Raw genomic sequence first — 17,677 nt, 5'->3', positions numbered from 1 at the left:
AGGGTTATCATATCTTAAGTATTTGTTACTTTTTTAATGGAATTTGTCTAGCTGTTACAGTTTTAACCTTTTTTCATGGCCATTTTGTTGCCATATTGTTTTATTTTTTTCTCTTAGATATTCACCTCTATATTTCATCACTTCCAGCACTACGTGAAGTCAAAATAAAGGACTAATATTTATGGACTTTAACGGATCTTATATTATGCTCTTTTTTATGGGCATTTTTGATAAAAATATTTTCACTAAATTTTTCTACTAAACAGGTTTTTACTGCAATAACTTTTAACATTATCCTTTTTAACTGTATTTTTCACTATGAACCTTTACAGCAGTGTATTGTTAATTGGTACTTGGATGCATATTCTTTCACTTTAACATTGCATTTTAAATGGCATTTTGATATGTAAAAATCTTTTTCAATGCAAAAAACTTTTTTCACAGCAAAGCTTGTTAAATATGCTAATTTGTTAATTGAACACCCTTTAAATCATGTCTGCACTTGTCCACACTATGCTTGACAAAGGGGCGTGACCCCGAAATGTTGCACTACTGCATAATAAAATTGCAAGGGCTTGCCCTGCTACTGCAACTCCTGTGTGCCGGTGAAATTCTTCTTACGCTTGTTGTGAGGCGGCCGATTCCTCTGTCACTGGGCACCAGGATAAGAACCTTTTAGGAGTGTGTGGTGTGCGGCTTCTCCAAAGTTTACTTCCCCTAAGTGTGTAGCCTTACAGAGCATTTGCTTTTAGATGAGTTCAGCGACGCCCATCTGAAAGCTGGAAAGAGTCAGAAGAAAAAGGCATATAATTATAAGACCAATGGAAAAGTTGCTTAGAATTGACCATTCTAATAATACTAAATGTTACTTAAAGGTGAACCACCCCTTTAAATGGAATGGGAAATCATGACATTTTAAGGGGCAGATTTATTAAGTTTCTCATGGTGAATTAAATTTTTTAAATTAAACTCACAAATTTTAATTTTAAACCACCAACTCTAATTTTATTGTGAGATTTATAATACCTTGACCCTGGAAACAGTTCTAATTCGAATATTGCAAAGTTCATGTAGAAGTCAATAACAGAACCATTTGAATATGTTAATTACCTTCCTGACATTTCTGAATGTTAGTGTAGGACTCCACAAGCGATTTTGTCGCGATCCGACGTGCTGCTACAAAACGCATACAACAAAAAATAAGGTAGGAGATAGAATTGTTGCATGGTGTCGCAGCGTTGATCCAGCACGACTGTCGGATGCATCGGACAGTTGTGTCGCGTCGGATCAACGCTGGACACCATGCGTCAATTCTATCTCCTACCTTATTTTTGATCATGACAAAATCGCTTGTGGAGTCCTAACGTTAGACTTTCAAGTTTTTTCTTAAATAGCCTCCCATTTGAGTTGTGAGTACATTTTGAATTTAGTAAGAGTAAAAAAAATTCACATAACTTCGAAATTCAACCTTTGATAAATCTGACCCTAAATGTAAATCTGGTCTTTTCAAATAGTAGAGAATCTGAATAGAAAGGGGGGAATATTAAAAATAAGAATACTAAAATGAAAGCTGCATAGAAGGTTTTCCATCAGCAAACAGTGATTAAGTGACTATGGGTTAAGCCTCACACTATGAGGGGGCATTCACCATATTAATGTTAATAGCATTGGTGGAATTTGCAGAATCCACTGGTGTTGCATAGCATGCCTGGCAGGCCACACATATAACATGATTACATTAATATCTAGGAAATGTAGAATGTTCCTGTAAACTGAATTTATCTTTCTTCTTTAGAAGCATTTTAAAAATTACTGAAAAGCATACACAGGAATGATGAATAGATGCATTATTTTAACTATTTAAATATGACATTCACCTTGTTATTCATTAAATGATTTAATTAAAAAAAATGAGATGCACAAATTAATCATTTTAATGGAATTAGAATACTATAGGAGGTGCTGTATGTCATAATGCATGTACACACAGCATGTGGTAGCACTGGGGGCATGCAACAGTTAACCTAGTCATAAATATGGTAAAGTGTAAAAATACTAGGTACAAAGAAGTACATTTTGTGCCTTGACGTGCTGTCTTCCACTAGGGATCACTGGATGTAAGTAGTAGGGGCAGATTTACCAAAGGTCAAATTGAAAATTTGAATTCTAATTTTCACAATTTTTTATAGTCAAATCTGTCAACTTCGACTAGGGAGTTATTCAAATTATATATATATATATATAAGGGAAAATTTAACTACAATACTTACCGAAATTTTCCTTTCCTGGTTACTATGGGCAGCCTTCACACCTATGAGATTCCCCGCCCTCTTATCAGTGATAGGACAGAATTCACCAATGTAAATCCACCTACCTATATAGTATAACACCTCCCTTTATGCTATGTCTTTGAGTCCGAGCCTAACATAACACATTTTTTCTTAGGGAGGGAAATGGTGTGAAGGCTGCCCATAGTAACCAGGAAAGGAAAATTTCGGTAAGTATTGTAGTTAAATTTTCCCTTTTCCCTGGTCACTATGGCAGCCTCCACACCTATGAAATCATACCCAAGTAATCAGAATGGGTGGGTCCCCTTAAAAGAAAACCAATATAGTCAATTCTGCTACACACAAAAAGCTTTTATTCCTATTATTATTTTATTATTTAGGCAATGCCGCCATTAATACTTTATTTCCAAACTCCTCATGAGATATGGGTTGCACTCCCACATGATAGTGCCTTAAGAACGTTCTTGTTGAACTCCATGATGCTGCCTTGCAAATTCTTTCCATTGGAACTTCTGCCTGCAATGCCCATGAAGTACTCAACGCCCTTGTGGAGTGTGCCTTTACCCCTTTAGGAAATTGTCTTCCTTTGTTCTGATAGGCAATGCGTATACAATTTACTATCCATCTGCTGATGGTAGATACTGAGGCCGCTTGCCCCTTCCTACTGCCACTTGGTATAATGAAAAGTCTATCCGACTTTCTCCAAGTCTCTGTTCTCTTTAGATACACTGATATGCATCTGACTAAATCCAACCTATGACACTTCCTCTTTTCTGAAGTGTCCTCTTGATATATCGCTGGAAAGACTGTTTCCCAGTTTAGATGCTGTAACCTTACCACCTTTGGCAGGTATTCTGGCACTGTCCTCAGCGTTATTTTATTCTCTTGAATAACAGTAAATGGCGGTTTTGATGAGAGGGCTTGTAAGTCACTCACCCTTCTGGCCGATACCACTGCCGTTAAAAAAACCGCTTTCAAGGTAAGTAACATGTCAGTTATGTCTCTAAGAGGTTCGAATGGCTCACCTGTGAGAGCCTGTAGCACCAATGACAAATCCCATACAGCTGAGAGTGTCCTGCTTGGTGGCCTAAGGTGCATTACCCCTGTTACGAATTTTATTACCTTGGAATTTCTTGCCCATTGTTCTCCTGTTAAAGCTGAAATAGCAGAAATCTGCAGCTTTAAAGTTCTCAGGCTTAATCCCTTATCGAAACCCGCCTGCAAGAAGTCCAGAACTTGTGTCACTGACAGTTCTTCAATTGTCAATTCCTTATGCAATAACCAAGGAATAAAAACCTTCCACACTCTTTCATAGGTCTTGTTCGTAGAACTCTTCCTGGCTGCCACAATTGTATCTATTACAGGTTCCGAGAGCCCCTCCTGTCTTAACCTTCGCCTCTCAATCTCCAAGCCTTTAGAGATAACCCCCGCGGGTTTGGATGCAACACTGGTCCCTGACATAACAGGTCCCTCCTGTCTGGTAGACTCCACGGTCTGTCTATCACCAATGACTTGAGAAGTGGGTACCAATGCCTTCTTGGCCAGTCTGGAAGAATTGCGATAACTTCCGCTCTTTCCACCTTTATCTTCCTTAGGACCCTGGAAATTAACGGTATCGGGGGAAATATGTACATCAATTCTCCCTTCCAACTCTGTCTCAATGCATCCGTTGCCATTGCCTCCTGGCATGGAACTCTCGAGCAGAATCTCTTGATTTTGTGATTGTTGAGAGATGCCATTAAGTCTATGTGTGGCCAACCCCACATCTCTACTATCTGAGAAAAGACCTCCTGACATAATTCCCATTCGTGATCCATCACTGTTACTCTGCTTAGGAAATCCGCCCTGACATTCCAAATCCCCGGAAGATGTATCGCTGACAATTGATGGAGATGGGTTTGTGCCCATTGCATAATTGGCTGAAGTTCCTGCATCAAACTCCAACTGCGCGTACCTCCCTGCTTTCGTATGTAGGCCACCGCCGCCAAATTGTCCATCTCCACCATCAGGGAAGTTCCCTTTATCTGATACTTGAATAACTGAATCGCCTTCCAAACTGCTCTTAATTCCAGAACATTCGCTGACAGGCAACTCTCCTCCTGAGACCATCTGCCCTGAACATAATTTTCTCCCACATGGGCTCCCCAACCTCTGGGGCTGGAGTCCGTTGTAAGAATCGTCCACTGTACCTCGGCCAGCTTCTGACCCCTGGACAGATTGGAATTGGACATCCACCACTTCATTCGTGCTTTCACCGCTTGAGGTATTACGATCTTTTGATTCCAATCTTGCCTGTCTCTTTTCCACTGATCCAAAAAACACCATTGCAGTGGTCTTGTGTGCCATCTTGCCCACATCACCATTGGTGCTGTTGAATTTAACAGGCCTAAAATACTGCTTACTTCTCTTGCCCTCATATTCTTCTTTTTCCGTAAGCTGAGAATTGCCACTACTATCTTTCTCTTTTTCTCCTCTGGCAAGGTGACTACTCCCTGCTCCGTCAGAAATCTTGCACCCAAATGAATCAAATCCTGTGTTGGTATTAACTGGCTCTTTTGCAGATTCAATACCCAACCATGCTGACTTAGAAATCTGACTACCAACTCTCTGTGACAAATGAGAATTTCCTTGTTCCTTGCTTTGAGCAGGATATCGTCCAAATAGTGATATATCTGTATATCCTTTTTCCTTAGTTCCGCTATCAGCACTTGCAGTATCTTTGTAAATACCCTTGGTGAGGTTGCTAGGCCAAAGAGCAGACATGTGAACTGATAATGCATGTCTTCTGCTACTGCAAACCTTAGAAACCTTTGATGGGACTCTGCTATGGGTACATGTAGATATGCGTCCTTCAGGTCTATTGACAAAAGCCAATCCCCTGGTTGAATTTCCTTGATTATCGTGAATATCGATTCCATCTTGAAGCTTTTTATTTGCAAAAATGAATTTATTACCCTCAGATCCAAAACCGGACGAAAATCTCCCGTTTTTTTCTTTAACATAAATAGGGTTGAATAGACGCCCCTTCTCCAAAATTCTTGAGGTACTGGTTTTATTGCTCCCTCTACCAGAAGCTGTTGAACATAAGATGCTAAAATCTTCCTTTTCTCCCTCTGCTGAGGAACTTGAGAAAGAATAAAGAGATTCTTTGCCGGCTTCTCCCTGAACTCCAAATAGTATCCTCTTTCTATCGTGTCTAATACCCAATGATCTGTAATGGACCTTGCCCAAACTTCCAAAAACGTTTGAAGTCGCCTGGGTATCATTGAAGTCTGAGCTGCCACACCTTCATAATGACTTCTTTGTGAATCTACAATTCTCTTGTTTAGGCTTTTGCGTTTTAACAAATGTTGACTGACCTCCTCTCCATTGTGGCTGTACACCTTGTCCCGATGCTCTGGACTTCTGCTCACGAAAAAACGGCTTGCCCCGAAAAGGCCTTCTATTCTGAGATGTTCCCGATACTCCTTCAGACCTTCTTTCTTGAGGTAGGAACACGCTTTTACCTCCAGTGACTCTCTTGATGATCTCATCGAGTTTTGGTCCGAAAAGCATCTGGCCTTCAAACGGTAAATTGCACAAATTCATTTTTGAAGCCTTGTCTGCGTTCCATGCTCGCAGCCATAATGCCCTTCTTGCTGACACCGACAACGCCATTGCCCTGGAAGATGATCTTACCAAATCCACTGAAGACTCTGTAATAAAATCCACTGCTAATTTAATCTCTGCGAAGGAATCTAAAATACTCCTTCTACCTACACCCCTCTTTAAGGCTGACTCCATGTTTTGCAACCACATCTGCATCGCTCTAGATACCGAAGTAAGAGCTAATGCCGGTCTACATGTTGCTCCTAATGCAAGGTAAGACTTTTTAAGCGACGCCTCCATCTTCCTATCCATAGGATTCAAGAAGGACACCACATCATCGACTGGCAATAATGTCCGTCTTGACAATCTGGCCACTGCAGCATCCACCCTTGGTGGCTTGTTCCAAATTTGTTCTTCCTCCTCCGGAAATGGATACCCTCTCTGTACCTTTGATGGAATTGGAAACTTTGCATCCGTTTTCTCCCATTCCTTGACAATGATCTCCTTAATTACGTCATGTAATGGAAATGTAGACTTTTCCTTCCTAAGGAATTTAAAGGGGTTAGAGGATGATTGCTGTGTATGAACTTTCTCAGGTAGATCTAGCTGCGCTCTTACAGCCTTAATTAATGGTTCCACCAGTGAAACTTCAAAAGTAGAGAAACTTTCCTCCTCTACTGTTTCCTCCTCAGAAACTTCTATGTCTTCACCCCTTGATGATCCTGTCCTAGACCCATGTCCAGGGCTATCTACCATTTCTTCTCTAGACCTCTTTGCAGACTTCAGTCCCTCTGTCACTGCTTCCTTTATCCAGCGCATGACATCTGCTGTATCTGCCGCAGCATCTCCAGATAATCTTCTTGTGCACCTTTGACACAATTTAGAGTGTTTCATTGCTGGACTGTCACAAGCCACACAATTCTTATGTTTCTCCTTGCTACTCCGTTTTCTAGGGGGAGACACACTGAGGAGAAAAAGAAATCACCTTTAGCACTCTTTTGCCTGCCTAACCACACTACAAAACTTACCATAACTGTGGCTCACCTCCTATTTTCATTTGCAGCATTATCTGGGCTACTAGGCACTTGATCCACAATGTCTACCTAAATAGAAAATAACGCTGTGAGAATAAAAGAAACCACAGCCAAAACTATTTTAAAAGGCAGAAACTTACTGCTCTAGAAGAGGAAAAACGCTCCATTTGCGATACCGTCTCAGCACGCCAGCATACACTCGGTCGCGGAAAAATGACGTCACGGCTCACAACGCCCTCAGCATCAGAAGACCCAGGACGCAGAGCGCAAGAGGGAGCGAACGCGTAAAGACGCCTCTCTCCAGCTGCCTGCTCACGTGACGCGGAAGTAGCTGACACGCATAGGTGGAACGCAACCGCCTTACCTCTCTGCCTAAGTGCCGCCCAATTTACCGGTCTAAGACACGGCATTACCAAAGAGTCCCTGCACTGTAGAAACAGTTATGCTGGGTGGTAAGAAGTGACCCCCGGGCTGCTAATAACGGGGGTCCGACCTGCTGACCTCCTCTAAGAGGAAGTACCCCTGCCAGGCCCTACCAGGGAGAGAGGCTGAACTCCCCGGGTCTGGGATCCCAAACATGGGTCCTTGTGAGCCACAAAAGAAAATACAGAGCTTGAAAAAAACTCCCAAAAATGTTCCCACTGCGAGGACAGAAAAAAAGACATAGCATAAAGGGAGGTGTTATACTATATAGGTAGGTGGATTTACATTGGTGAATTCTGTCCTATCACTGATAAGAGGGCGGGGAATCTCATAGGTGTGGAGGCTGCCATAGTGACCAGGGAAATATATATATATATATATATATATATATATATATATATATACCTATTTATATATAAAAATTAGATTTTATTAATAAATTTCGATTGGCCGAATTTCTAATTCATGGGAGTTTATGGGAGTCTTAAAAAAAACACATGAATTCGAAATTCGACCCTTGATAAATCTGCCCCTTAGGGGCCGATTCACAAAGGGTCGAATATCGAGGGTTAATTAACCCTCGATATTCGATTGGGAATTAAAATCCTTCGACTTCGAATATCGAAGTCGAAGGATTTTAGCGCAAATAGTGCGATCGAACGATCGAAGGATTTTTTTTTTTAGTTCGAATAGTTCGTTTCGAAGTCGTAGTCGAAGGTCGTAGTAGCCCATTCGATGGTCGAAGTAGCCCAAAAAACACTTTGAAATTCGAAGTTTTTTTTACTTCGAATCCTTCACTTGAAGTTAGTGAATCGGCCCCTTAGTGTTGCAAAAAAAGGAGAATAGTTTAAGGCCGAATACTATATAATTGTATTTACAGTATATATTTAAAATATACATTGTGTACTATAGGCGTTAGACCTTATTGGTTGCTGCAAGATTTAAAGGAAAACTATACCTCAAAATGAATACATTTAAGTAAATATTGCACTTCTACATCCCTTGAGCCCCAATTTTATGTTATTCTCTGTGCTTCCATAGAAATCACCTGACCAGAAATACTGCAGCTCTAATTGTAACAGGAAGAAGTGAGCAAAAGACAGAACTCTGTGAATCAATTGGCTCATGTGACCTAACATGTATGTGTGCCTTTGGTTTGTTTGTGTGCACCACGTTGTAGGATCCCAGGGGGCGGCCCTTAGTTCTTAAAATGGCAATTTTCTATTTAGGATTACCCAATGGCACATACAACATATGAGCACTTTTATTTCTTATAGAGACCTTTAACTCCCCCTGAATTATTAAGCCTCAAGTCAATGAGCATTGTGTTAAAATTAATGCAGTACATGTTAAAGGGCAATACCAATTTGAAAAGGTTATTTTCTGTCCTGCAAGGAATAATGGCAGTGCAGAAAAGAGCTTTATGAAAGTAAAGTTATATGTATTTTTTGGCTACTGCTCTCAAGATATAAGAGGTTTGCTGTCTGCGCCAAAAATTATTTTTTCCCATTCAGATTGGCTACATGGCTACAGCTTAAGACGTGTGTACGTTACATTCCACTCAGAGATAATTGGCTAACATGTCACTACCAGCTGGTTACTCTATGACCCACTGAATCACTGTTATATGAATATCATTCAGGTATAGTGATGGGCAGATTTATTTGGCAGGCGCGAATTTGCAGCAAATTTACTTGTTTTGCTGGCGCCAAATGAATTTGTGAATTTTCCACAACAATTCGCCGGTGAAAATTCAGATGCTGGCGACAATTAAACTCACGCCCATTGACTTTAATATGCGTCAAATTGTCGCCGGTGTCAATACGCGTTTCGTTTAGTTTTTTTGCCATTTTGCGGGAAATTAGCAAAACAGGGCACATTCACTATTCAGGAATGTTGGCATCTTGTTCTTGAGCAATACTGTCTTAATGGCATATTTGTTTTTCCAGTGAGAAACCATTTACCATTCAGTAGAAAGAGAGGTACAGTAGAACCCCCATTTTACATCCCCTGATTTTAAGTTTTCCCTCATTTTACATTGTTGTTGTGTGGTCCCACCTATATATTATGCATAGTACATTTCCCTGATTTTACATTTTTCTGGATTTTACACCATTTTTTATGGTCCCCTGAAAATGTGGAAGCAGGGTGTAGTGCAACTGTAACTGGATTCAGGGTGCAAATAATTGGGTGCCAGTGGTTCTTAGAACTTAACGATAGAACAGATTTATTGAACATACAATCCTCATTGGAGTGTACATAAAGAGAACATTTCAGGATCATATATTACAATGGATAGGCAATACTCACAGCACCTTTGGTCAATATAAGTTCCCTCAGGAATGAGAACAATGAATGCAGCCTTGAGGAGGTACACCCAGCTTCCAGCCTTTTCCCTAAGTGGAACCTGAGGGGAATACTCTACCCTAGGTCTGTACACTTAGGGGCACATTTACTATGGGTCGAATATCGAGGGTTAATTAACCCTCGATATTCGACCATCAAAGTTAAATCCTTCGACTTGGAATATCTAAGTCGAATGACTTACCGCAATTCCTCGAACGAACAAATTCGATCGAACGATTAAATCCTTCAAATCTAACGATTCGAAGGATTTTAATCCATCGATCGAACGATTTTCCTTCAATCACAAATTGATAGGAAAGCCTATGGGGACCTTCCCCATAGGCTAACATTGGTGCTCGGTAGGTTTTAGGTGGCGAAGTAGGTGGTCGAAGTTTTTTTTTAAAGAGATAGTACTTCGACTATCGAATGGTCGAATAGTTGACAGATTTTTAGTTTGAATCATTCGATCCGAAGACGAAGGTCGAAGTAGCCAAAAAAAACTTCGAAATTCAAAGTATTTTTCCTTCTAATCCTTCACTTGAGCTAAGTAAATGTGCCCCTTAGTCCCTACTTCTGGGCAATTAGTACCCAGGATCTTTATCCCACTCACAATCCTGGGAAGAACCTCAAGCTGCTCAGCTAAATATCCTGACTGTCTGTCACTCCTAGAGTGACCTTTAAAGGTGAATAGCCTATACTTACTAGACCTGACCTGTCTAGGTTCCACTCGAGCTCTGCCTTCCTGCTCAGGCTAGAGCCAGCACAAGATGGACACTGAAGGCATGGCTTCAGAGCCTTTTGTACTCTAGCACAATGCCATCTACTGGTCACTGTGAGAAACAACAAGGGGCATAGCTTAAAGCAGGAATAGGAAACAGTTACCCCTCCTAACTGTATTTTAGAACCCAGTTAGGTGTCTATAACACTAGGGGACTGCCTGCTAAATAATACTGGGGATGGCTATTTTACACATCCCTACACGTAAAATGGGGGTTCTATTGTAGTTTATGCCGGGATATGGTGTGTTGATTGGAATGGTTATACCTGAGGGCCAGAATGCCAACAGTCATTACAAAGTTTTCTTCCTTGACTGACAAAGGGAAGAGAGCAGCTTGGACTAGTAAAGAAAGAATATGGCTTTGTTTATGAGTTTAATAATATCTATGATATGGTCAGTAAATGACTACGCCCTGAATATAAAGCTAACTTGGCGTGTTTCTACATCATTTATGTAGGATTATGCATGATGAAGTCAGTGACACAGAGAACATCCGCAAGAACCTGTCTATCGAGAGAATGATTGTGGAAGGTTGTGATATTTTATTAGATACAAGCCAGACATTTGTACGCCAAGGTAAGCTTGTTTCTTTGTAGTACTCATGATATTGATGAACTGTTTGATAATGTAGATGCTATTACCCAGGCATATAAAAGAGTGCTCCCTTGCTACATTTGTATATATAAAGAATTATATAAATTACCTTACATGTACTAAAACAGTGGGAACTGAAGGCCACAATAACAATTGACATACTTCGATTATAATTTTATCTACTGTCGTTTCTATTGACGACACAGTGAGATACGTGATGAATAAACAATTATCCTAAGTATATTTTGTATGTTTTCTACAACTTTGCATACATTTCAACACTTTTGGTTGAATCTTCAGTCTTAACCAAGAAAAACAATACAAGTTTGGCTTAACCCTGTACTTCACAGTACTCCTTTTCCCAAAAGTGTTCAGCCTCCTGACTTCCCCCACTTTCCCAACCAGACTCTTGGTCACAATCACTGTCACTGTCATGGGCTCCCTCTGCTTCGTGCAACTGCAGGCACCACCCCCAGCTCCTCTGGGAGTTTCTCACACAGCCAGGCCTCCTACCTGCTATGCCCTGCTCAGAGACCCCTTCCAACATTCTAATTAACTTTAAATACCCTTTCCACGGGACAGGTTTTCTGTGGAAGGTGAGCTCCAATGACCACAGTGGTTTCAGGGAATGGAGTGTCTGGTCACTACAATGCAGAGAATGCATTCATTGTTTATAATTTCCATTCCTGGAGCATATCTCAATACCTGGGGAGAAATCAAAGGCCAAACATACCTTTTTATCGATTTCTGTGGTCACTCAGAATATATATACATATTCACAACCTTTCCCCGCTCTGGGGTTCTCCCCATATAGGGTAGCTTCCACACTCTGGAATATGCTGGGCTTCTCACTAAGCCCTGCTGACTCTCCCCTCTATGGATACTAATTCACCAGCCTCTGTCTCACCTTTTGGCTTTCCTCGGTCACTTTAGACTTTCAGTCACCTGATGACGTCTCTCTGCAGTGGCAAAATGTACCCCCAGTTCCTAACACAGACAATTAACCTTCTTGTTCTTTGCCCTGCTCTGAGAGACCTTCCTAACACTCTTGCTACGATTAAATACAATTCCACAGGACCGTCTTCTTTTGGAAAGTAAGCTGCAACAAGTGAACTGGACCACTGGAATGGATTGTCTGTTCCTTCCTAAGAGGGCCAAACAGAGAAATAATTATCTGTTTAGTAACATCTTCCTTGAAGCTTACATCTACTATTGGGGAGAAATTAAAGGCAAAACACCCTTTTACATATTTCCTTGGGACATATTGTCCAAAGGGACATAAAGGAGTGATTTGCATGTCTCTGCCCATGATGCCTTATGGGAGAATTAAAAAACTCTCATTTTGGATATTTAGGCAGTGCTATGTGTATTGCATGAGACAAGTAAATACCTTCTGATTTCAGAACTCTTCACTTTGCATGTAAATGCGTGGGAAGGGCTTTTTGGCTTCTTTTAGCCCATCTCACCCTAACCAGGTTTGGGTTTTTATTTCGCTACTCTCCAAGTCCTACCCCCTCAGATGCTATGTTCTGATATTTTGCACTGATGAGATCTAACAAGAATGAAACAGGCTGTCTGCAAGTTTGGATATATGGCTCTGAACCACTAGATGCATAGTTGGCCAAAGGGTTGCCAGGGTTAATGAATGAATGCATGAGCTTCAGGTGACTTATTTAGTTTGCTGCACAATTATTTTCACAAACTGTTTTGTGTCCAGGTACTCTCATTCAAGTTCCTTCTGTGGAGAGGGGGAAACTTAGCAAAGTCCGCCTGGGCCCATTGTCTTTGAAAAGAGAAGGGGAGAGACAATGCTTTTTATTCACAAAGCATTTTTTAATTTGCACTAGAAGCTCAGGGGGAAAACTGCATTTACTCAAGGTAAGAAACACGTGTATCAGGAAAAACTGAGTAACAAAACTAGTTAGTGGTCATTTTGACAAACACCCGCAAAACAAGTATATAAAAGGCTCTGGCTTTGCAGTGGGAGCAGCATGACTGATTTCAGGAGATGTAATGATGCTCTAAAGCAGTTCAGAGACCCATCTCACCATGAAAAAGAGCTTCAGAGTCATTTACTGTAGAGCTTCTGCTGTAGTTCACACCACCTGTGGCTCACCAAAAAGGTACAGCAATAAAAATTACAACCTACATCACAAATAACAAAGACTGAGGGAAACTAACATCAGCCATGACAAGGGCAGGGACAAATACCTGACTTTACGTCCCCTTTAAACTAAGTCCTAGAAATAAAAAATCATACACATTTAGTTCCGCTGGAAAATGTTTTGTCACAGCTTTATTAAATAAACTGTAATACAGATTTCTGTAACTCCAAAAGCCTTAGAACATTATAACAATCATTGTTCATTAACATTAACACTTATTAACGAGTAATCCCTATGTCCCTGGCAATGGTCCCAAGTAGGTGTTCATGTAACCGTACCAGCCGCCAGCCGCTTGACCTCCTCCAGCATGGTGGGTACACTGGGTTTCCATGCCCAATCCTAAATAAAGAACTACACCACCTTCCAGATCCCTTTGCTCTTAGAGAGTACTTCTAGCAAGCAGGTACCAGACATCATGTCACCATATCGAACTCTTGCCTTCCGAAGCACTGACTCCATTGCCAGGGACCTGCCAACTCTGCCGTGACAAAATATTCTGAAGTCATCCATATGATCCGATCCAAACTCACCAACAAAGAACTTACCTGTCATGTAACCTGGCCACAATAGTGACAACTAACATCCACTGAGCAAGGTAAAAATAAGGGAAAGTCGGGTGGGACTTGCTCTCTCCTCAAAGCGTATTCTGCCAATCTCCCTCTAGCTCCTCCCCCTTACTTACGCCACCAAACCTCTCTAACTTCTCCTCATTCAAGCCACAATTGTCCCACCTTGTCATGCCCCCTTTTCGCCGTAGCCACTGCTCCAGGGTAACCTTTTCCTATTATACTTGCTTCCTTGACATAAAATGCTTCCTAATATATCCCATGCCCACTCTACGACCCCTAGGGGCGTATTTATCAACACTGGAGAAAAACAACACAGGTAATGTTGCCCATAGCAACCAATCAGATTTTTTCTTTTGTTTTCTAATTTGTAGGTGACTATTCAAAAATAATTACTGTGGGCAACATAACCGATGTCTCCAATTTTAATAAATAAACTCCCTATTGTAATTGGACTGCAACTCCTACCAACTCACTGGTAACTGCATTCTATCAAGGGCTGGGCATGTGGGGGCATATTAAATAAAGTATTATTATAGTTTAATTTTATTTACATATAGGGTAGGACATATGTATGAAGTTTGTTATTCTCTCTGCAATACATTTTGAATGAAATAAAATATCTTTGCCAATGGTACATTATTTTCAATATTTCCATACAAGGAAACTATGAAAAAGCCCCCTATCAAACCATTGGTATAATTTCATGCCCTGATGTAATTATCTCAACCCTTCCTATAAAACATAAAAAAGACTTGTTATTTATTATAGGAAGGGAGTAGTTAAATTCAGTTTTGCCATTATTATTAAAACAACTAGAAATCGGCTAGCCATCTGCTTCACTAGTTTACTACAGCAGATTATCCGCCCCTCTGACGACTCTCAGTGGTGAAGCCTGTTATTAACGCTTGACAGAAAAATTAACAGAAATTAATTAGATCGCACTTCAGGGGAATTTTCATTTATAGACAGTTTACTGTATATGTTGCAGCAGTTTTTCTCTTACTGTTTTTATGCTATCTGGGCTTACATAATTTTGGCTGAGTTTTGGACTACATATGTATATTTGGTTACTGTGCAGAAAAAAATGTCTATCCCATTCCATATAACATGCCTCCCAGGTATTTCTCCCCACCTCTGTACTGCTCTTGGCACTATGCTTGGGGCGATATATGGTTTACAACACTGACCCCAAGCATTTTACAAGATAATTTGATTTCATGGGACATCAACAAATAAGCAGTTGAAAGAAATATGCATAATACACAGTAGCTTATTACATGTGCAGTGGGTAATATTGCTTTATATGTATGAAGTTTGTCTTTTTTTCTGTACAGACAGGGGGAGTCCTGTCGTTGATAGAATGCACATTAATTGAAGAACCAGATATAGGTGAAGATGAATGTAAGTATCTGTTTTTTTCCATAGAGATATACAGTCAGACCACTAACCCCGGGTGTACTAGACACCTAACCTGTTGCCCTGTTATAAGCTGGCAGGCAGCAGACACTTTGAAGGCTATGTAGTAGCATGGCTAAAGTTTTCTTAGATACATAAGTTGGGTAAACATCAACAAATAACCCCTTTTTCGGTATGATGCAGTTAGCAATACTACTCCAATAAATGGGCAAAGAAGGCATTTGCCCAATTGCTACCAGCACAAGGGTGTCTGACATTAATGGGTTTATATAATATAAGGCACTGAGTTTGCCCAGGTGCAGTAACACATAGCAACCAGTCAGCAACTGTTTAAAAGCAAACTTAATCTTATTGGTTGCTATGGGTTACTGCTCCTGGGCAGACTTAGTGCCTTTTATTACATATAGGGGTAATTCAATAACGTTTAAGATTGTAAACTTTTGTTGACAGGGCCCTCTGTTTGGGTTTACTCCGTAATCCTTGTTTGTCAAATTATTGTAGGAGCCCTGTTTGTTATAAACCAATGTAAGGCTCTGCACAATTTGCTGGAGCTATATCAACAAATGATGATAACAACTATGATGATAAAATTAGGGAGAATCTGGAATAACAAACTCTTGATCAAGTATTTATTATTAACATGTATTTATATAGCGCCAGCATATTGCGTAGCACTGTGTAGAAATGTATTGTAAGTTCAGGAGACTACTACATTAATGCAGTGTATATAGAGTGTGCTGGATCCAAGGATCACTGAGTAGAAAGTCGTAAAGGGCAAACTATTATTAAATAAAAACTGATAGACAGCTCCTTTAACAGAAATACAGGCCATCTTTGGGATGCAAATGCAGATCATGGCACCCTTCGAACAAGAAGCCTTGGTGGAGCATTTGTAATTTTTTAATTGCATAAATACACCCTGGAGACTCTGTAGCACCATTCATGAACATGAATTTCTGTGCTTTGACTTGTTTTCCTCATGTCTTATGGCAGTGGGACATTTCATGTACTTTGCCCACCGCATGGACCATTGTGCAAATAGACGCAGCCTGTAGGTACAGATTGCATTCTGAATCAAACACTGCCTGTGTTAGGTCAAACCCTATTCAAAAGGGACAGGCAGGTGGTACCTAAGTGCCACCTCCTGCCTATACCCATCATTCTGAGGCACAAGGTAAGAGCAGCAGGACTTGCAACCCTCATAAGGGCCATATCTTATCTCCTACTGCAAGGCAGGTGGTAAGGAAATGGCTAGCATCCTTATTCTGTGATCATCATGGAGGGCTGGAGTGCAGCACACAAGGGGTGCAAGTGCCTTCCTGAATGAGCAGTAAAGTATTAGCTTTTGTGCCCCTCCCAAATCCGAGAGTGTTTAGGTATTGGAATTGCAGTGAATCTAACAGAATGAGACTAGAATAAAGCTTCTAATAGAAGTAAAATAGAAAAAAGGTGGCCATAGACATAGCAATTACGATCTTTCTTGGAAAATATCTTTCCAAGAAAGATCGTTCGTTTCAACACACGTGTATATCTGAATCATCAGATATACAGGTAGATATACAGGTAGAAACAATAGAATTCTACCTGTATCTGACGATTCAGCACTAATAATGGCCGATGTTTGGGTGTCTTCAAAGGAACCCGATCATAATTTTCTGTCCAGCCCAATCGACGAGCTGATATCCAAGTCTTCTGACGATATCGGTCTGCTCTTTTCCCACCATACACGCACCAAATATCTTACAAAAATTTGTTTCGTACGATATTATCTGTGCATCCATGGCCATCTTAAGAGTAGCAAGGTATAAGGGATTTGGTGGCGGCAAGACATTTTCCATACAAGTATCCAGGTCCGGACTGAGAATTAAAATAGGCCCTGGCATTTCAGGTACACAGAGGCCCAATCAGCCCACATAGAGGCCCAAACAGCCCTCACCAGCCCACTAAATACTGACTTTCTATGGGATCTTATAGCAGCCCCTCTGGCATTTGACAGAACCCACAGTTTGCCAGTCCGGGCCTGCAAGTATCAGTTTTTTGCCTCACATCTACAAAAAAAATGTATTTACGTTATCATTTATGTTTAGGCACTTGCTACAGCTATTGTCACGTTTAACAGACAGAAAGTGCACCTTGCTGCGCAGTCTGCAGTTGCCATTGTTTTTAGTTGAAGTTGGCAAACAAATGATCTATAAAAGCCATGCTGTTTGTCTGTATTTCAGCAGCATTTAATGAGGCTTGTCTGATTTCCCCCATGCCTTATTGGCTGCACTGCACTGAGAATTATGTGGGTATCAGTATAATACAAAGCCCAGTACCTAATTTGTCAGTGCCACTCCATTACTTAGTCAGCAGGAGTTAACTTGACATTTTGCTGTTGCTGTTTTACTTTTTTATGATTTCTTTATTAAAGGGGACTTGTCACCCTAAGAAATAATTCCAAATTATTTTCTCATGTTAGTTGAGCAAAATAAAA

General features: G+C 40.6%; 1 protein-coding gene across 2 annotated transcripts in view; it reads left to right on the top strand.

Annotated features, from left to right (window-relative positions):
* Positions 1–17,677, top strand: part of LOC108707246 (ras-specific guanine nucleotide-releasing factor 2-like) — a 166,386-nt gene that overhangs the window by 85,980 nt on the left and 62,729 nt on the right. For both annotated transcript variants that reach the window (XM_041580489.1, XM_041580488.1), the window contains exons 9-11: positions 10,915–11,033; positions 12,769–12,929; positions 15,120–15,186. In XM_041580489.1, coding sequence (XP_041436423.1) covers positions 10,915–11,033; positions 12,769–12,929; positions 15,120–15,186 — 347 coding nt within the window. The remainder of the gene's footprint in view (positions 1–10,914; positions 11,034–12,768; positions 12,930–15,119; positions 15,187–17,677) is intronic.

This window comes from Xenopus laevis, chromosome 1S (genome assembly GCF_017654675.1).
Source record: "Xenopus laevis strain J_2021 chromosome 1S, Xenopus_laevis_v10.1, whole genome shotgun sequence".
Taxonomy (NCBI): Eukaryota; Metazoa; Chordata; class Amphibia; order Anura; family Pipidae; genus Xenopus; species Xenopus laevis.
The sequence above is the reverse complement of the archived record's forward strand: the minus strand, read 5'-3'. Positions and strand labels throughout refer to the sequence as shown.